Below are 21,452 nucleotides of genomic sequence, written 5' to 3'. Positions count from 1 at the left end.
AAAAGATATTTGTTTTTGTGAACTTTGCTTTATATTTCAGTATTAATTCACTTCAGTGCATTGTTGCCAGAAAACACTGAATGAGATACAAGCACATCTGAGTCTTTTCCGCACTGGCCTGGCATTTGTTAAAGAGCTTCATCAGGACCCTCTTCCCCCCATCTCTGTTCCCAGGCAGCCCCTCTCCCTCTCCCTCTCCCGTCTCTGGTTTGAGTTTCACGTCTCTCGGCGGTCTGATTGCCTGATAGCTTAAACATCTCTGCCTGCCTATCCCTTAGTGGGAGTGTGTAATCAAAGACACATGAGGAGCCTGTGTCCAAGTGCTGACCTTTTGATTTTTTGCTCATCAATTCTGGGATTTAATGTACAAGATCTATCAGTTCAACAGATTTGTCTCCACAAGCTCTGTCAGGTCTATAAATGATCAGGGGGGAAAAAATGCTTTTTAAGACAAATGTGTGCTCAATATGACTCCTAATGTATTCTTCCCCCTCTCTTATGTTAATAATGCTAATGTTTTTTTCTTCTTCTGTTGTGTGTCCACCATAAACCAAACCTTTGTGACAAGGGCTTAGAGAGTTAACAGGTTAATGATATGATCCAAATTCCAACTGTGTCCGCTGTCGATGTAACGTTTCATCATGGGCGGGAGGTTGAAACAGACGATACCCAATCCTTTTCCTTTGGACTGATGCAAGATAACAAAAGGCCTACATTTCTGCACAAGTGAAATAAAAAACTCCACGCAGAGTTTTTGGGGATTTGGAGCCGCCCCCTTTTTGAACGTCAGCCCGGGAGATGTCGCAGAGATGTATTCCTCATCTTGAGTGATATCTCTATCAGCTGGCATGTTCACGCCATGACTCTTCCGCCATGTTAAACCCGGAATCTGTCTCTCCGATGACGGCTGTGTGTTTTAAAATGACCACTCTAATTTTTTGTAATGGGTGTCTGTGTGTCACGGAGGTTATGAGTGAAAGGGCAGAACCGAGCTGTCTGGCGAAAGGCCTCTGATAGAAAGTGCCACTTCAATTTGAGCGCAGCTGCAGCTTAAGCCTGGGCTGGCTCACTGTCCGGCCCCGACACTTCACATTCTCCTCCCCTGCAACTGGAATGGATGTGAAAACTATTAACTTTACTCAAGAGTTTTTGGCTTGACCATTTCCGATCCCCCTCACGTTATTCATGGCTTATCTTCAGCTTGTTTTGTCAGGACTGCTCCCTGACAAAGACCGTCCCAGACACCATTTACATCTTGTTTATTTAAGTTCGCTGACATTTTGCAGCCCTTTTATAAAAACTTTTAAAAAACTCTAAATCGATTCCAAAACAATGTTATGACTACTATTTACCCTTTGAAAAAATACTATTTATGTATATTTACTGTCTGGCCATTAAATCAAATCTTATTTTACTTTTATCAATTACTTTTCTGTTGGACAGACCACTGGACTACAGACTACACCTGACGTAATTCGGTGATGAGGGGGTTTAACAGTGTGAGAAACCCTAGCTGCTGACAGTCCTCAGCTCCCCCCCCCCCCCTCCCCCCCCCCCCCGAGTCTGTGCTATAGGATGGAGCTTGTGGTTAGAGAGAAGACTACTGGCTCTGTTTTAAATATTTGTTGTGGTTTGAATTAGAAAGGGGATAAATTCTCTGAATAATGATTGCAAAACATTTAGCTTCGACTGCCCGGGTGAAACAAAACACTGTCGAGTGAAACTTTGAACTGCTCTTCCCTTTTTTTTTTCACCCCCGGACGTTTTGTTTTCAAATCGTAGCGCTGAGTTCATGGGAAACTCGCTCCGAGGTTACCTGCGCCCCTGCAAAGTGATGGAAAAAAAGGATTACAGCCACAAGAATGTTTTTGCAGTTAGTTGAAATATTACTAACCTTGTCAAATGTCATTTTGAATGAGAAAGCAAATGTATTTTAATCACGGTTTTAAAGGCAGAGCTTTTCTAACTGTGACTCTAGGAGAAAGGGGTCAGCTAATTGCAACGTTTGATGTCATGCTCGGTCTCTCTCCCCAGTTTGATGCGACTGCCTGGAAGCATGCTCGCTCTCTCCCTGTGCTCCCCGTGTCTCTCTCTGTGTCACACACACGCACTTCATCACATGCACAGTCAAATGAGAAACTACCGAGAGGTCTCGGAGTTCTCAATGCTGTAATCTTCATAAAGTCTTTGCCTCTACTTCCTGTCAACCCTCCTCTCAACTCTAACCTCCAACCTCTCCTCGCATGCATCACCGAAAGTTTGGACTCTCCGCACAGACCTGACAGCGCTGAAATTAAATTGTCTTATTCATCTTATTTTTTTGAATGTGTGCTCTAAAGCGTATAAAGACTAGGGCATGTCAGTCCTCAGGTCTGCGAGCCTCCTTGTTAAAATAAGAACCTCACTTGGACCAAAGATATGTGCAAAGCCTTCCCACCAACCTATAACAGGTTAATCTTTCAAACACTCAGTCCCAAATCTCTCTGGTTCTCATAATTACTATTTTAACAGCAGCGGGGGGGGGGGGGCTTAAGGGAATATACATTGTAAATTATGTTTGACAAGGCGGGGTTAGTGGTTTTGTCGTAGCTTGTCTTTGGTTATTACTCATACTTCCTCCTGCCATAGATAAGGTCTGCTGGTGAACATACCAAGGTGAGCGCTGGTGCAGGGCCCTTATCGCCAGCATTGATTTAGGGCAAGAACCCTGTGACAGAGGTCATTGTGCAGTAAAGCTATCCATCATTCAGGTTTGATTTCTGCTCAGACCTGTCTCCAAGTTGTCTACTCATAAGTAGGCGGCTCACACGGAGTGGAGGCCACTCGAGGGTTGGACTGCTGGGGGGGGAGTGATGTGGACAGTGTGTATTGAGGTGTTGAAGGTAGTGCTAACGGTGAGTTAAGAAATAAGCATTTTAAGACCGATGTTTAGATATAATTTAATATCAAGGTAACCCTATAAACTTAAATTGATCCTCTAATTTTGCTATGGAGTCTATAAACTACTTCTCTTACACTGAAAGCTTTGACTCGCTTATTAAAAGAAATGTAGCCTTGAGTTTCTTTCCACCAGTAGCTGGTTGCCTCTCTTTCCACAGTTTATTTAGCCTCTTACTTAATTCTCCATGTGTCCCACACATTTTCTGAGTATGTATTTAAGACGCTCACATTTTCCCCCCAATTTGAAATTCAAGGTAGCACTGAACCTGTGGTAAATAAATTTACAATCATAAACACAGGAGATGAGTGTTTTCCCCCTTTTTTGAATAGGGTGTTTTTCAAGATGTCTGAAGATGGGTATTTATTGCTGTTAATGTTGTTCATGGCTTTCATGGCTAGACTTGTACGTTTTGGCTTAAATGTTCTATTTATCCTGGCATCGAATTGGGGAGCTTATACTTTCAAATATGCTATGAGTCATATTACTGATTTGTCATGAAGATTATTTATTGCACTTTTTTATGCTAAGTTCTGCAAAAAAAAACTGGAAACCATCAGAGAATCTTCTCGAGTGGTTGCCTGTAAATGGCTGTAAAATGGCTGCTGAAATCGTGGGGGGGAATAGTTTCTTCTGCAGAATCTAAATATTGCTTGTAAGGGTGCTAGTGCTGCTCTCTCAGCCTAGAGGATAACCTAAGTAGCTAATTACACTTCAGTCTGTAATCAAACCCATGTCAGGTTGTCTGAGAACCTGGATTTGTGTGCTGGATCTCAGTTAAATACAGGGGCAGCTTAAACATTTTATGGTTCTCTCCTCAAATTATAGTTTTTTACCTCAATCCCCTCTAAAACGTGTCATATCCCATTACACGAATTTGGATATGGTAAATTAGCGGCATGCTTACACTATGAATATGTTGACTTTTTTTGTGCTGTGTGCAGAGGGTTAGCTCGCTGGGGGTTGGGGGGTGTCTTTAACTCTAAAAAAAGTTATCTTGAATTTTCTCCCCTCGGTAGATGATGTGTTTTTGCAATTCAAATATTTGCTCATTCTCTTCTCCATTGCAAAGCTCCCTTTGAAGCGGAAGAGTTCTATCAGGACCAATGACAGTGTGAGTGTGCAGCGTGACAGCGCAAGAGGCAGTGCTGGACTATTTCTAACTGCATATTTAAATAGCAAGGAAATCCAAAATCAAAAATGTATGCAAATGACGGCATGTTTTGCATGCTGATATTTTTATGATTGGGGGATTGCATATTCAGGTGGCGTTCAGTACGTGCCTAGCTTTAGCAACATTAATCAGAATTACTTCATAGCTTCACCACATCCTTGATCTCCATCTAAACAAACATTTCTGTGGGTGGAAGGCCTGCAATTTGGCAGATTTACTTTTAATTAAAGCCCCGCTTAATGTTTTATTGACTGTTTAACTTAAGGCTTTAGGCTTCATTGGAAAGTGTGTAACCCACAAACTCTCAATACTTGCTTCTGAAGATGATTTCTTTCTTGCACATTATGGAAAACATCGCAGCTATATATACTTCTTCTATCCGTATTTTGTGTTACGTGGGGAACGCTCCTTTTCACATAAATGTAAATGATGAATGTAGTATATTGAGCTTATGCACCATGACTCTGTGTGGGTGAAACATATACGTGTAGCTGTTTATGCAATGGACAAAATATCAAGACAAAGCCTTTCAAATGCGCTCAATAAAGGTTACATATGGGATATTCACCCCCACTAGATGTCGAACTAACAACAGCATCTCGGACACAAACAAAAGCTTCATCGTGTAACCAAAAACAAAACAAAATAAAATAATCTAGCTAGCTGCAGTGCAAACTACACAAATTGATCCTACCCGTCGTATCCATGGATTTTGCCCTTGTCAGTATCGTGGCCTCCGTTTGACAATCTTCCGTCTTATATTAGTGTTTTAAGAACTTACTCTGATGCTGCGCTAAGTTTTGCAGCCCAGAGTGCAGCATTCATTTAGCAGGCGTTTAGCAGCTAGTTAGCATGGCTAGCATCGGCAGAATAGCTGTGCTGTGTGTGAAAAAAAGGTGTAGCTCCGGTGAGTCTGGGTAAACAGCACCACGGTGGGCCGGTCACTCGTGTTTAGAGTGTTTTGACACCACAGCGAACTGAAGTGGCAGAAATTAGCGTGTCCAGTTGGATTTCATTTTTACATCACTGCCAAATATGTGCCAGCGCTATCTCGCTTTATAAACATATGCAGGGACTCGCACTCGCTAACATGAACACACGCCTGGACCAAATACAAAGAACAGAGAATCCCCACATTACTCCACTTTATCTTTGCATAGAAAATATTTGTTGGCTGCTATTAGTGTTTAAAAAATCGTATTCGCCTTTAATGTAAAGAAAATACAGTATGAAATAATTAATTGAATTGTCATTTGTATGAGGAGCCCCTTGCTCTCTGCACCCTATAATTCCAACCTCTTTCTCCGCCTTCCCCTCGCCACATTTTTTCCCTTCTTTTTTTTCTAAACAGCAATTAATCTCATTTTTAGTCCAATTTTCAGCCCTCTGCTGGAGTCAGAGTGAGTCCCCTGTTTTGTTCCTATTTGGCTTGGTTCCTCTGCATAGTCATTAAGGGCCCAATTAATGTCACCCTTTAGCTGAAGAGTGCTCATTTTTATTGGGGAGCTGACAGTCACCACCATGAGTGCCGCAGTGTAATATGCATTAATTGCCCCGTAACACTGGTAATTACCAGTTCTTCAAGCCTCTCAGTAAACTGTCATGCCCAGACACGACTGCTTTGAAATAGATTACTCATTAGGGGGACCTGCCCTGTTTTCCAATGGGGTCTCGCTGGGTTGGCATAAAAACGAAAAAAATCTGGTGCTTGAACAAATAGTTGCCAAGAGCAATTTCCTATTACAACTTCCCGGTGACGGCTTTTCTCTCTCTTTCCTTCCTTCTTTTTCTCCCCCTCAGATGGCATTCCAGCCGTCACTTGAGGTAAAGATCAGACGTAGAGTTAGAGGTCCATCACAGATTTTTGCTGATATCAGTTGGTTTGTCTTCTTGTCCTAGTTTGACTCCTTGAATGGAAAAAAAAAAGTGCCTTGGGATTTCACCATTCAGCATATTGCCTTGGTTTTGAATTAATTCCTCTCTGTTGATTGTATTTAGTTATTTTCTCTTTGTACAACATTGGCCTGTGTGCCTTCACACTAGCGTGTAAGTGCTGCACTCAACGTGTCAGCGTGCTGCTTGATGTGGGGCATTTCAGGGACTCTGTACATAAGATCAAGGCAGTGTTGATGTCAAGTTCTTGTTCAAATATTGATGCTAACTTTGCTCGGCTCTTGTGTTTGCAAACTGTGGAATCTCTGTTTTAAACATTAGCTTGTGCCTCACGGTTCCTGAAACGTGTCCCACGTCCCGGGAGAGAAAGAAATTGATAGTGAATGCAAATAGATGCATTTAAAGAAACGGTTAGAGGACAAAAGCTGATGATGTAGTGTGGGTGTCACCATTGCTCCGCGATAAGATATTATAAAGGAGAGACCAAATCAAACAATGTTAGTTATCGCACATCCTCAGCACTGAAAGGTGTTGGCCTATTTAGTCACGCTAGAAACAATATTTAGATTTCACCACAGCTTTGTAAACACTCCAAGTGTGCACTGGTCCCTGTTTCTTTTCTGTTTTTTTCCAGAAGTACTTTTGTGTCATTACCCATTTACCATAGCAAGGAAAAGAACAGAATGTGAAGACCATGACAAACCCTTCACACTCACACGCACACATACACACAAAGGTAAGAAACACACACAGGGAGCTTCACACACGTGCTGCTTTTGTTTTATCTCCCTTATAGCACCTGCTTCAGGCAATCTGCTCCAGCTCGTCTCAAATGAATTTTGTCACGGCCTTTCAGATTCTCAGCCGGCGATGCGCTAATGAAAGGAGATAGTACAATTTGAACTGACCAGGTAGCAGCCAGCAGTGCACAGCTGAGAGCAAGGGCCGGGGACACACCCCCTTCTTGAAACAAAAGACAAGTCAACCGTCCACTGATATATCCATTACCCTTCTCATTAATACCCCGCAGACCTTGTTTTGTAAGTGTGCGCCTGTGTGTGCCTGTGTGCGCTTGTGCGTGCGTTTATCTGTTTGTGTTGGTCAAGCACTTTTCGAATTGTTTATGACAGGCCTAATTGGGCTAATTGAAGACATTAAGATTACCTGTCAGCTGTGTGTATCCAGACTCCCTTTCTGTCTGACAACTGCTGACAAGTGAGGGACCCCGTAGCATCCGTCATGATGGAGCATTCCCAGGCTGTAATAGGGACTATAGGGGCCACTCTAATTTGATGTGGACAGCCTTAGCTGTGCGCATCAAGCTCCCTCTCCCTCTCTCTGCCGCTCTGTATCTCTGTGTGTGTGTGTGTGTGTGTGTGTGTGTGTGTGTGTGTGTGTGTGTGTGTGTGTGTGTGTGTGTGTGTGTGTGTGTGTGTGTGTGTGTGTGTGTGTGTGTGTGTGTGTGTGTGTGTGTGTGTGTGTGTTCGGGTGAATTGGGGGAACTGTGCATGGCCAGGCTAATGGAGTCCCCTTTGGCAATGTGACAAAGCGATGAGGCGGTCTGAGGGGAAAAGTGAAAGGGGTCTTCAAGTGTTTAAGGACATGAGAGGGAAGGTGCTCGGGGTGACGGCCCTCAAAGTTTGAGTGACAAGAGAGGAGCGCTGACATCTGTGTGTCTGTGTGGTTTTGGACTGTGACCCGTACTGCCTTATTAGAGAAGCACAAACTTTCAAATGTAACTGATGGGATTGATTCACCTTTACTCTTTTGCCTGTGTGTCATTTACTACTATTTACAGTAAAACCATTAATAAGGAATATCATGCACATACTGTAAAAGGTACACATATGTAGTCTTGACTTGTTCTTAAATTTAAGGAATTCAATGGAAATGTTGAATTTTTCCAAATCCATTTCCAAATTATTAAGGTTCTGATATTCGTAGATCAGGGTTGCCAGATCTTCATCAGAGCACAGTCCCATCTTCTTAGGGTTGGGGAATGTGCCTCTGCATATCTGTATCCATCCACCCTCCCTCTCCTCCCCACTCTCCTCTCCTGTGTGGGCCTTGTGTGGGGCTTTGCAGTGTCATCGCTATGACAGATCAACGCTGTCAGCCCAGGAGATCCCTCTGTTTGTTTGTTCTCCTCCAAAAGGGGTTAAACTGTCAAGTTGACAACTCATGAGACCCTTAGACTCTGCCCTACTGCCTCTCTCCCTCTCTCTCTTTCTCTGTCCGTGGCTCCCTCCCACCCGTCCACCTTCTTCCCCAAACGAGTGAAAATCAATACCAGATTGCCTGAGGACCACTGTTTGGTGTGGGTCTGACCCCTAGATGTCCCCCACTCTGCTTCTTTCATTACATGTAGCCCAGTATTTAACTTCCATCCTGATCCCTCGCCTAATTAGTTTCGATAAGCTCTGGGTCTCTCTTTCTCCCTCCTTCCCTCTCTCTCTCTCATTCTCTCTCTATGTCTCTCTCCCCCCTTCTCTCTTACACGTGCACTCACACCACAAACACACATGGACATCTTGCTTTCTTGCCCTTTGAAGGGACACTCTGGGCTGGGAGTAATAAAAAGACAAATCCCCACACGCACACAGAAGCCCTCAGCAGATTCCTGAGCTAGGATTATTGTTTTGTTTGCATAGCAAATTTTTAAAAACTACAATGAAATTAGATTTGCACCACAGATCATCAGTGAAAACACTGGGGATATCCTGTGTTGTCCAAAGCTAATAGTGCTCTGTGGTGGGCCAGTTAGCAGTGCTACACCCTCACTCCTGTGGTTTTCCACGAGGCGTCTTCGACAGCTTCTGTCTCTGTTCAGTGGTCCAGTCCACTCACAGAGTAGCCATTGATATTAGGTGGAAGATGCAAACTGGTTCTTTAAAAAACATTTCCTAATACTAAAGCTGATGAATAATTGAGTGGCAAACACATAGAACAGTTCCAGTGGTTTGTCTGCTCTGTGTGTGTGTGTGTACCACCCACATGTCCAGGTGCCGCCACTGCGCCGGCTGGCCCGTCGACCACTGACAAGCCCCAACGACATGTCGGCCTCCCTGCTCTGCTCCCCCCCAGGGGCTAAAATTACCCTTAGGAATGTAAACAGACTGCCGAGTAAGCACACAGCTTTCTGTGGTCCTTCGCCTGTGTCCGTATCCAAATTCGCCCCCAAACTGGAACAGTTCCATTTTGGACCCAGGGGCCAAGGCTGACGTCGAGGACACCTTAACCTGACATTTGCTAGATTGTCACAGCAGCTCTTTGTTCACGTAAGAGCACTTACACAGTTTTTTCAGTGGGTGCTAATGGTAATATTTATAAAAAATATTCCATGCAACAGCCGGAACAAGGGAAAATCTTATTTTTTCTTTTTCTCTTCATATCTAGTTTCCCCTTTTCATTTTGGCGGACAGATGGGCATTCACGCCAATTCATTAGGTGTGTGAGGTAGCTGTAAGCGGTTGAGTCTGGGTGAAGAAGTTCACTGGCCTGGGTGCTGACATGTTGATTTAGTGGTGGTAACACGACTGCACTTCCAAAGGTGCTGACTTGGACGAAAGCCAGGCCTCTTTTTCTCCCAGGGAGACATTAGAGGCCACACTCTAATTTTGGGGCAGGGTTCTGCTCATGGACGCAGAGGCTACAAGGCCTTTACACAACAAACATTCACACCTGCCTTTCCATGCCTAACTTTTACTTCAGCCCTCACTGAAGTGGCGGCAGAGTTTAAGAGGTTTGACTGATATCTGAGAAGGGCCCAATGGACAGTGTGGCTTTTTGAGAATGTAAATACAAGGACCTTTGCAACAATATTTGCATGTGACATAAATAATAAAGTGCAATCATTTAATAACTTAAGAAGAAACATAACCATCATAACTTTATCAGCCATGGTTTAGTTGAAAACGGGAATATTTTCTGCCTACAATAATGGTAGGTGTTCCCACATTGTGTTGAAAATAGAGCCCTGAGCTTTTTTTCTTAATATACATTAATAAGTAAATTTTGTGTTTAGTTTGTAAAGTGACTTTTCAATGAATCCCTTCTAGTTCCTCTCATTATTCTTGTTGCAGCTTTTTGAATCAACATTTCAGTTTTCGTTTGACACACGGGTGTTTCCAATCGTCTTCATATTGCACAGGTGAAAGAAGGCTTTTCTAGAGACTTGTTTTATGTGTGAGTCAAAGGACATGTCCTGGTCAAAAATCACTTCAAGGTTCCTCACAGTAGAGCTGGAGGCCAGATAATGGTATTTAGGGCCAAGTACAATAACTTAAGTTTTTGATGACCTATATAAAAAATATATAGGTCATCCATGCCTTTATGTCTTTTAAGACACTCTTGAAGTTTGACCACATGATTAGTTTCATCTGACTTCACAGACAAATACAGCTGGGTGTCATCTGCATAGTAATGAGAATTTATGTGGTACCTCCTAATACTATTGCCTAAAGGTGGTATATAGGGTGGAAAATATCAATCCTAGAACAGGACCATGTGGAACTTCATGTCTAAACTTTGTGTGCATGGAAGAGTCATTGCTTACATGAACAAACTGGAATCTATCGGAAAAGTATGACTTGAACCAGCTTAGTGTGGTTCCATTAATCCCAATAACACACCGCATTGTATAAAATCTTGTGATAGATGATGTAAAATGCAGTGCTAAGATGTAGCGGGACAAGTATAAAGACAAGTCCACGTAGCAACAAGTCCAGTGTGAGAGTTCGTAGGTGCTGTTGTGTTGCATCTGGATGGATGTTTATATTTCAACTGCATAGGTGGAAACAAACAGTCATGTATCAGACACACATCCTGTGACCTTGCATATAAACATGATATCATCCACACATATACACACACAACACTGTTGCTCTGCTGGACACATCAGGTTTGCAGGCGCCCAGTCAGGCTGACGCTGCCCTTGCGAGGGCAGATAGGGTTACAGTACAAACTGTTGTTGATTAGTGCTGTGCCTGTAGTAGGGGATCATCCTAAATTGAAAACACATTAGCCAGGAGGGCAGGATTAGGACCAGGGCCGTCCGGGCCAAGGAGCCGCGGCAGACACAAAATGGCCGTCCTTCTGCCTGCTTTTGACTGTGTTTCCCCAGAGACAGGTGGCAATTATCGGCCTGGGCTGCTGGGAGTTCACAATAACAGGTTAAAGGAGCATGTATCCCCCTGACGCTGGAGTCCTCTCTGTCTGCACAGCCTCCCAGCCCCCGGCCCGCTCGCCCGCCACCACAGGGAGCTTCCTGTCTCCAAGCAGAACTTACAAACATGGGGACTCATCAAAGGCAAGAGGGACTCTCTAGACAGATCTCCAAATTAGCACTGTGGCCAGTGTTTGGCTTTGGAGACTAATAAGCCTCATCTGAAAACAATGGAAGCCTCAGAGACATTTTCTTGTTATTTCTGCTCCCTATATTAGATTTAATGAAGCTAATCTTAATTCAGGACTCGTATGTGCATTTAAAATATATTTACAGTCATGCAGACTCACAGACGTGATTCTTGCCTACTCATGACTTCAGTACAGTACTTGCAGAGGAGACACCATTCACAGCCATAATAGAATTTAATAATATCAGCATCAAGTGTTAATGAATACCCACTCAGTATGTCATAACTGAAGAGATAAAGCCATTTTCATGATATAGAGGGTCATTATAGAGGATGGTGAGTCGATATCTGAGAAAAGATCAGGTGAGCTCTGACCGTTTGAATGTTAACCCTTAGACTGCCACAGAATAATACAGAGACGGAACATTTTTTATTCTTACATCCCTATTATGAAGTCCGAATGTAAAAGTGATTGTATTTGTAAAAGAGGGATGCTGCACAGAAAGTCTTTGTCTCCAAGTACGAGTTGTTCCAGAACCCCCGATCTAACTTTAACATGGATCGTCCTGGTGTCGTCACAGAGCTGTCGTCGTTTGTTTTGTTAGATGCCGTGTCCTCAGTGCTGTTTGGACCGACTTCTGAACACTAAACAGACAAAACCAAACCACACCTTGTTTGGTTTCGCTCCACATCCAAAGCAGACCAGTGTGTGTCAAAGTGCATTGGACCGTGACGCCGTAGATCTAAAAGGGACCAGCGCACGTTACACACACAACACACACTTGTTCCCTTAGATATGTGTTGCTAATGTGGTAGGCGACATGCTCAGTTAAGGGACTTAACGAGTTCCAAACACTGATTAAGACCCCTCCCTTTGGCTGGAGGATGTTTGGGAAGCATGATATTGTACAAACAGATCCTAACCAGGACCAAATGGTGCTGTGAAGCTTTGCTTTCTATGCCTCACCATTGTTTCATCAAAATAAAATTAGGATTGAGGCTGATTGGTCCATTCACATAATCATGCATTAGCCAAGTTATCAATCAGCTGATTGATGTCGTGTGTGTGTGTGTGTGTGTGTGTGTGTGTGTGTGTGTGTGTGTGTGTGTGTGTGTGTGTGTGTGTGTGTGTGTGTGTGTGTGTGTGTGTGTGTGTGTGTGTGTGTGTGTGTGTGTGTGTGAGATAAGATTTTGTCTGACGTGAGAGGGTGGCTGAGCAGATAGGTGAGGAAGCAGAGAAAGTGATAATTCGTTAGTTGGAGATAAACACTACAGGTTCACAAAGTACAGTGATGGTGGTGACAACAATTAAATAATGGAAATAAATAACACATTTTTGCATTTTGATGTTCAGGAAAAATTTAACAACATTAATGCAAAGCTTTGTGAAACTGGTAAATGCTTCTACTTCATGCCATCACAGTTTTGTATGTTAATTAAATGTTGTATGTTGTCTTCAGTGAAAATAAAACTGTTGTTCTAATGCAGTAGGACGGCACATCCTAAACACCACTGTAATGAAATCAAATTATACATATATGTATACAGTACATGATTTCAGGCTAGATATTAGTATTAAATATAGATTAATACAGGTTGTTTATTGGTTTTCTCTAGGCTGCATTATAGTGCTGTAATATATATATATAATAATGTAAAGTAAAGTAATATGGAGAATTTATATTTTACATTATTAATTTATATTATATAATTATTATTGATAGAATCTACATTTATTTGGCATTTGAATAAACGTATAATTGAAATTGATTACAGTTTTTTTTTCTGAAAGCACCTATTGTGAGCACCCACAATTGTTTACATTAAAAGTTCAATGGACTGGACAGCTTTAAATAGAATAGAATAGAAAGTCTTTGTTGTTGCGGTTGCTGTGGATAAAGCACTGGAAGCCTCTTGTGGTGTTGCTATCCTGCTTCGGTGCGCGTAAATTAGCTCTTAGCTAACGTGCAACTCACACCAGACTGACTGGACGCGACCTCCCACACCCTTCAAGCTCACACGTTACACCTCCACACCCCTGCACATAAAACACTCTCTACCTCCAACAGCGACAAAGAGGAACCACATCCGCGCCACGTTCCATTTCCATACCCCATCGATAGAAAGCATAAAAACGTCTGTGAGAATTACACCTGGCTGAAGATGTTTTATTCTTTATTGCTCTCTCTTCCGCCTTAATTACAATGCTAGTGTAGGTTTGCGGCGACGCGCAGCGACACCCACCTCCTGTTGTGTTTTACATACCTGAGCAGCGTTGAACTTTTCTTAGCCCGTAAAGAAAAATGGGGAGGAGGAGGGGAGCAAAGAAGGTGTTCTATTCTTAGATGGACTCATGTAAATAACTTGTCTATGGGAGGTTAACTCTTCCATTCATCTCCTCTTACTTACAGACAATGGGATGTATAGAGGGATCATTAACCTCCCTGTTTGAGGACATACCTCCGGGCAGAGTCGGCCTTTTAAATATAATATTTGTGTGCAAATCAGGACCAATCTTCAGATTTGTTACACACAGCTACTGCAAGGCCATTAAAATACACAAGCTGTATGTTCATTGATCAGTTGCAGAGCCGTATTACCTGGTGTGCAGGCCCTGGGTCACCCCCCCTCTAAAAGGCCACACATACAAACACATTACACCACCATTATCTGACCCTGTAAATAAACTCCTTTAGGCAGCTGCCTATAAGCAGAGGCTGACCCCCAGAGAACAGGCCATTTGTCACTAATACACACATTTTCTCTCTCTTGCTGTGTACACAGTTGCTCCGTCTCCCACACAGAGACTTTTATTCCTCCGTACCTCTCCCCCCCCGATCACTCTCAGTGCTTTCTGTCTCAAAAGAAGTTCAGCCAGTTCCTTACCTGGAAGCATAGAAATGACTGACTAAAGCTAATGTTTGGCAGCGCTTGAGTGGCCCTACCTTGCGACCTGATGTATGGATGCTGAAAACAAAGAGGTCTTTGTGGGGAAACCTCAGAGACACAGAGTTCACCCTCAGGTAGAGGCTTACGCTGTCTAAATCATTGCTCGGGCGTTTGTTTGAAAAGGGTCTGTGTGGCATGTAAAATAAAATGAGGGTGTTTTAGAGTCGAGCGTAAATTCATCTTGATTTTATTGATAATTCATCATGTCGTGTAATGTGTTTTGGCAGACGTGCTCGGCCCCCGGTTTTAGCAAAGCCTTTTCTCACCAAACGTGGCAGAACAAATGAACCTTGATGTGTGTGTTTGATGGAAATGTTCAACTCTTGAGATTTTTTCAGGGGGGGGCGTGCCGTCTGACCTCCAGCAACCTTAGACTTCACAGAAAATGAGAAGGGCAGGAATAAATTCGAGAAGGCGAGTTTCGCATTCTTTGCAGGTTAAAAGTTTGTATTTTAGCACTTCAGAGAGTATGTATGAGCTGTGCATTTAAGATGCAGAGATTTCATTCTGCCCCTACCTCTGTGTGGGACTCGCCTCGCTGTGTGTTTGCAGGCAGACACTAACAACACTCCCTCTTCTCCATTCAGGGCTTTTGGTTCCTGAGTGCCTTGCTCTCATTAGGCTGCGGTAGTAAGCCGTTTGGCACCTGCTATAAATGCGACCACCACCCGCTCATTAACACCAGTGAAAGCGTGGCTGGCAGCCGCTATCCCCGCCCGGGCTTGTCAAGTGGCCCCCGTGTTAAAATTAGCGACGTTTTACAAACAATTTCCCCAACTCGTTACATAGTTAGGTGTTTATGGGAAGATGGCTGACTCTGACTTCGAGGCGGTGTGTGTGTGTGTGTAATAAGCACACGCCAGGTTAAGATGAGCTGTCCCCCATAATACACCATAATTTGCCCACAAATTCAAACTGAACTTGTGTCCACTTCCTCAGGTGTTACAAAAAAAACAAACTTCAGAGGGACTAGTAGCATATAAGGCACCACACTGTATATCCTATTATTATAATTACTTTTTTTACAGTATCTGGCTGCTGCTTCGAACCTTTTCTTAAGAATCTCATCCTTTATCCATCAGGCTCAGTCTTGGCCTCCTAACTGTTCCCTCCCCCACCTCTTTGTTAGTGTTTCTATTCCCAGTCTCACATTTCTACCTCAAGGTCCGCGTTGCATTGACTTGTATTAATTCTGAGTAGGATTCAAAGTCCATTTATTTTCTTTAGAGTATGGAAAGGCCTTGGTGACATGGCTCCCCTGTGTTTATAATTTTGCTTGTTTCAATTTGTGCTCGGCCTCCCCTGACATGATGTATCGTGCACCACCGCCTTATCTGTTGATGTACAGTTTTAACCTTTCCAGAAGGTTGCCCCTCTCCACTCTGAGCAAACGGGTCTCCCTTCTTCTTTTTTTTCTCTCCCCTTTTTCCACCTCACCTTTCCATCCAGAGCACAGGAAATACATCCAAGCCCGCCAGCTGAATATAAAAGAAGAGCATAACCCCTTTTCTAAAGTCATCTAATGTAAATGTTTAGGTTTTGTTTCCATAACATTACCATTTTAAGAGTTGGCGGCCATGTGCAGCAGTGGACCGTGGAAACGATGAGAGTTTTCGGGTGCTCGGGCTTTGTGCGGCGCTGAGAGGCTGAGCTATGTGTGTGACATTGCGGTGAACTTGCAGCGTGCATCTGTGGGCTTTCTCCAGGGCTGTTAGCTTTGGCCTGTTTGCTCATAGATACAGCGCCGTAAATCACACACTGTAAAACGCAGAATGCGGGGATGGGGTGCAGAAGCATGTACCGCTGCAAGGGCCTCATGGAGGGAGGGGTGTGTGCGTGTACAGTCACATATTTGTTCATGCATGTGTCTGTCTCCAAGTACTGTATGTAAAACATGCACTGCCTCGAGGCCCGGCCGACGCAGTACAGTACATGTGTACATATAGCTGGCAATGTCACAACATCTGATTTTTTGCACTCCGGGTTTATAATTTATGCTCTTAAAATACCTTGTCGAAGTTGTAAGGTTAACCTTCTAGGTATTTATTCTAATACCATGAATTATGACCACACAAATGACTAAAGATACCTGTAACTGTAATTAAAATATAACAACAAAGGGTGTTGGAGTCAGTAATTTAATATGAAATGATTGATCACCGCTTCAAGGTTTTATGCACTTTACCTTGGAGCTGAACTTCTGCTGCTCTCTGTGGCCCTTTAGCTTGCTTCCTGTCTAGGTCTCCAGAGGCCCCACAACATTGTTAACTGTCTAAGGATAGAGTGTCTGGGACTGAAGCACTGTCAGCCCCCCGAATCTGGTCTTGCATATGGTAACGGAGGAGCTCTCCACTCAGAGTTCAACTGTGACATGTCTTTATGCATGGCAGCTAATGTTCAAAGAATAGGTATGATCTATATGAGGCAGAGAGGGGCCACCAGTGGCTCTTTGGGGCATAATAAATAGCTTGAAAGATGATTTATTGCCTCTGTGAGGTGAAGTGGTGAAATAACGTTGCACATTCCCAGAGAAGAACTCCTCCATTTGTGGTTATTCCTGCACCTTTATCAGCCGATCTTCAGGTCTACGGGAGCTGAAGTGTCCATGGAGCACGATGATGAGACGGAAAGACCCACAAAAATCACACCTTACTTTCAAATAGCCTGAACTTGACTCCTCCGTTGTTTGGCAATTCATTATTTATAGCTCTTAGGAACTGCGAAACTTTCCAGCTGAGGCAAAGTTGCTTAATCTTTCAAAGTGAACGTGAATGAAACAGCTGGACACAGTTGGACCGGCCACCATTAACCTCCAGATGCGTTGTGTTTAAGTCTCCGAGTTTTGTCTTGAACTCTGTGTGCTCTGCTATGTGCCAAAGGCTTTCGACGACGGCATCCGGGGGCCTTGGTGTAGAGCTTTGTTATTTCGGATTATTGTTATTTCGCTGCCATTGTAATGTGATCGAGTGTGTATCACCCTGTCAGAAAGATCTTAATCTCCCTGGCGGCCTTTTTTTGATTCAGCACATGTTTCCTGGATGGTGATCAAAGTAAAATACCTCAGCGACCTTATCTCTCATAGATGAATCTCACTGGTGTCCCACCTTTCTAACTTATTCCTGTATTTCTAATATGTCCACTTCCAAAGTCAACAGCCGTAAGCATTTTGTGGTTCTGAATTTGACAGCAACTCATTGATAGCTTCTTCGGAACTCTGTGAGACGTCAGCGATGATGCACTAACAAGAGCCCGGCGTTTGTTTATTTTTTGTTTTGCAACACAGGTTTGGTCCGGGCCTCGTGATTTACTGGTACGGCTTCATAGGAGAGCTGGACTGCCAGAGGGACCGAGGTATCCTGCTTAAAGACTGCTTCCCTACAGACATCGCCACCCTGTGCGTTGCCACCCAGCAGGACCAACTGCCACAAGAGCCAGAATAAGGACAAAGAGTGAGAAAAGATGAGAAGTGGAGCAAAAAAAAAAAAAAAACACCCAAATAAGTAGATGGGAGGATGAATGGAAGGAAAGAAAGAGGAAGACAAGGAGGCGGGGAGGGTTGGAACACTGAACTACACAGGGGTGGATACCGAGATCCAGAAGCAATTTGGTTTTCCTGCAGTGTGAAACAACTGCCCTGAACTCCGCCTGACCCTCTGTCTCTGTCTGTCTGTCTCTCCCTTTCTTCCTCTCGTTCAATGCCCCAAAGCTACCACATGTAAATACACACCAGCACTCTGTATATCTGACAGCACAGGGTCAGATTCATACCTGTGTGCGAAACACACTCTTGGCTGCTTTCCTGGTTTGCGGTCGGCTCCTGGCCCCTGGATGGCCCCGTGCGATGGACAGCCAGGGTGAGAGCCGGGGCCAAAGCAGGACATCGGGCCCTTCCTTATCACACCCAAAGCCCTGGCCTTTGTCACTCTTTCCTCCTCTGTTACATTTGCGCAGATAAGCGAGGTGCGGTCCGCGTGGACGCCTGTCTCTCACCTGCGTCACTCAGTGCCCTCTCACTCCCTCTCCGGGGGGGTAAACAGGATCATTTCTGATTAAAGCTGACCTCATTGTGACCCGTTTCACTTCACATTAGAAAATCTACTGAGGGCTGCAGCGAAGGCTCACATCACAGCTTAAATCCATCACACCAATATCAAATCATTGTAGCAGTGTATTTCGGGTGGATTATCCTTTAACTTCCTCAACTTTTACATTTCCATGGATTACTTAACTCTGAATCTTAACTTAGTTTTTCACACAGAAACTCATGTGGCTGCTTTTCTCCTTTGCTTTTTTTTCATTGTGTTAAAACTCAGTCTCTGCTGCAGTTAACTATTTTTCTAATCATTGTCATTAACCAACAAAAAAATACGGTAATCGCAAAAAACTCACAATCGCACATTTATTAGTTACTTTATCAACTTAGTTAGTTTTTACTTTAACTAACTTTATTAGTTTAATAGATTAAATCATCTGTTGAGCCAAAATGCTAATTATTTGCCGCTGTATTAGCTCCATTAGGGTTCTGTAGTATTGCCCCCCCCCAAAAAAATTGTATTAATCCATGTTTTTTTATATCTCACATTTTACATGGTAATGATGTATGCAAAAAAAATGTACGCTGCCGTTTTTTATGTTAATAATTAATAAATAAGTTTTGATTAAAAAAAAATTGAATCTATTCTCATTATGAAGGTTAACATCACAAACTGTACGTCTCTGTTGGCGTCCACAGGTACATAGAAACGCCTGAGTTCCATTTTAAGGTGAGTGAGCATCCAGCACTCGTGTGTTGCACATCTTTACAATCCCAGTACCTTTTATGAGCAGATACTAATGGAAGAAACACAGCTGGGCTAGGGGAACCAGAAGTGAACATAAAGTTGAGTGATGCTTTTAGAGGCAGATATGCACTGCCTATAGGGGGTCTCTGTCCTGCCCTCCTCTTTATTGCACTCAAAACGATAAGAGGGAAGAAAGTGAAGGGGTGAAGAACCTGCCACAGCCTCAGAGAATGTTTTATAAGAATCATTTTACACAGTATTGAGCCTCCTAACTGTTGGAGTATTGAAACTGAGTAAAGCAGAGAATGGATTTTTTTGGGTTTCCTAATATTACAGAGGCTTCACAGCCGATCTACTGTCGTGCAGAGAGAAGAATCCCAGCAGAGCTCAGGTGAAAGACACAGTGAGATACGAATGAAGTGATGGTGTAATCCTCCCCAAACCTGCTGCTGAAGAGAAAGAGAAACTCCCCCGTGCAGAATTAAAAATAAGCATTTCTATGTTTGTTCTGCACAGTCATGCACTGCTCACACAGTTAGAGAGATATGGAATGTGGAGGTTAAATACCACTAAAGTGTTACTTGATTTGTTACCCTTAAACCTCTAACCCTCAGCCGGCTGCCATCTAGGCCTTGATCCCTCCATGAGGAGGCCACTGGGTCACCGCAGGGTCGCCAGGCGGCCATGGCTTCCTCTGCAAGGCCCCCCCTGCTCCATGTGGTACAAAACAACTGTCCCCATGTGTCCAGTTAAACAGGCCCTATTGCCTGGCCGTGGAATGCTTAGACATCAGTTTATGGCTCCTGTTGGACACAAAAACAGAGCCATTTTACTCGGGGAGGGAAAAAATTCTCCGTTGAATAAGAACAGGGGGAAAAAAATGGAAAACAGCAGATTCAGTTCCTCTCAAGTTTCAAGCCTTCCTGCCATTGTTTTCTAAGATGGCTGTCGCACAAACGAGGAGCCAGGGTCAACTCCTATAAATTAGGTTCTGCACACAATGCAAACTAAATACGGCTTTTTTTAAACCTACTTCAAAGGCACGGGCCGACGATGCCGTCAGCTGACAAGATTTCCATGATGCGAGTGTAAAAAATAGGAGAGAAAACAGCTTCCATCTGATGATTTTTAACAGCCAGATGTCTTTATATCTTGTTTTCCTCGCCCCTGTCTCCCACCTCTTTTTAGATTCATTGTTCTTGTCACAACAATGGGGCACTCGAGTGCTCTCCAAATAAGGCCAGAACGAAGAGGTTGCTTCCTGGGGCCAGGAACAACTCGGTTCTGGGGAAATTTGATCCTCGAGAGGCATCCAGAGAGAATCAGACTCTGCATACTGTATTTTTTTTGTAATAATGCTTTTGATTTAAAGGGAATCAATTGAGTGAGAAGTAGAAAAGAAATAAAGCATGTTATTAATCTTTTTTTTTCTTTTCTGTAGCAATATTGACAAGAAACAACATGCACAATGATATATTTACATATTTTGTTCTGTGTCGTCATGCTGGTTACGATTCTTAAATCTTCGACTCCCATGTGTCAGATTTGTTTGATGCAGTTCACAGCATCCGCTCTGTCTGGCCCTGGGCCGTGGGCTATTGGAAGTCCACTCTCCACTCAGATGTACATCTTGGCCCAATCTCTTCCAGACCCTGCTGTTTTATGTCTCTTCAGCCAAGCTGCTAGATCGACCACTGAGACACAGAGAGCAGGAAAGGAGGACAGAACCAGAGAGAGAGTGAAGGGTAGGTTCTATCCCTCCAGCAGACCACCAAACGGACTTCCTCCATGCTTCTGGGTTATTTATGTGAAGAGGGCTCTGGCCCATTTCTGCCACAGGCAGCATGGTGCTTTTAGTAGGGATCCTCTCAGCCTCCCTCAGCCAGCAAGACATCACAGGGTGGAAATAAATAAAACGTTCTCCTGGAAGAGCCAGAGCAGCCGGTTTTTAAAATTAAAAAAGGATTTTTTTTTGTGGGCTTGAATAACATGGCTGGAAAATAAAAGCAGCCTCTCTACTAAGCTGAAGCACATATGGAGAGATTTGTTTTTTTATTTTTAGGAAGCTCTGCCTGCTAATCAGAGACTGTTATTTAAAAACAACAATGGATCATGAGAAAAATGGTCAGGGGGACTTTGAATGGCAGAGCGGTGGATGTTTTGACTGACGGGATTGGGGGCAGATGGTATGTCTGAGGGAAACTATGACACAGTAATATTCTTAGAAGGGTGTGGGAGATGTGGGGCTAGTTTAGTTTAGCGTGTATGATTCATTGGTTGAGCGGGACAAGCACAGACACTCCTGGGCACTTCCAAAAAAATATTCACAGCTCTGAACACCCTGTAAAAAAGTCACTCCTGAC

General features: G+C 43.5%; 1 protein-coding gene across 2 annotated transcripts in view; it reads left to right on the top strand.

Moving 5' to 3' along the window:
* cdin1 (CDAN1 interacting nuclease 1) overlaps window positions 1-17,786 on the top strand; it is a 55,796-nt gene extending 38,010 nt beyond the window's left edge. For both annotated transcript variants that reach the window (XM_034576516.1, XM_034576517.1), the window contains exon 12: window positions 17,592-17,786. In XM_034576516.1, coding sequence (XP_034432407.1) covers window positions 17,592-17,748 — 157 coding nt within the window. In that variant the 3' untranslated portion in view covers window positions 17,749-17,786. The remainder of the gene's footprint in view (window positions 1-17,591) is intronic.
* Window positions 17,787-21,452: the final 3,666 nt, after the last annotated feature.

This window comes from Hippoglossus hippoglossus, chromosome 22 (assembly GCF_009819705.1).
Source record: "Hippoglossus hippoglossus isolate fHipHip1 chromosome 22, fHipHip1.pri, whole genome shotgun sequence".
Classification (NCBI taxonomy): domain Eukaryota; kingdom Metazoa; phylum Chordata; class Actinopteri; order Pleuronectiformes; family Pleuronectidae; genus Hippoglossus; species Hippoglossus hippoglossus.
The sequence above is the reverse complement of the archived record's forward strand: the minus strand, read 5'-3'. Positions and strand labels throughout refer to the sequence as shown.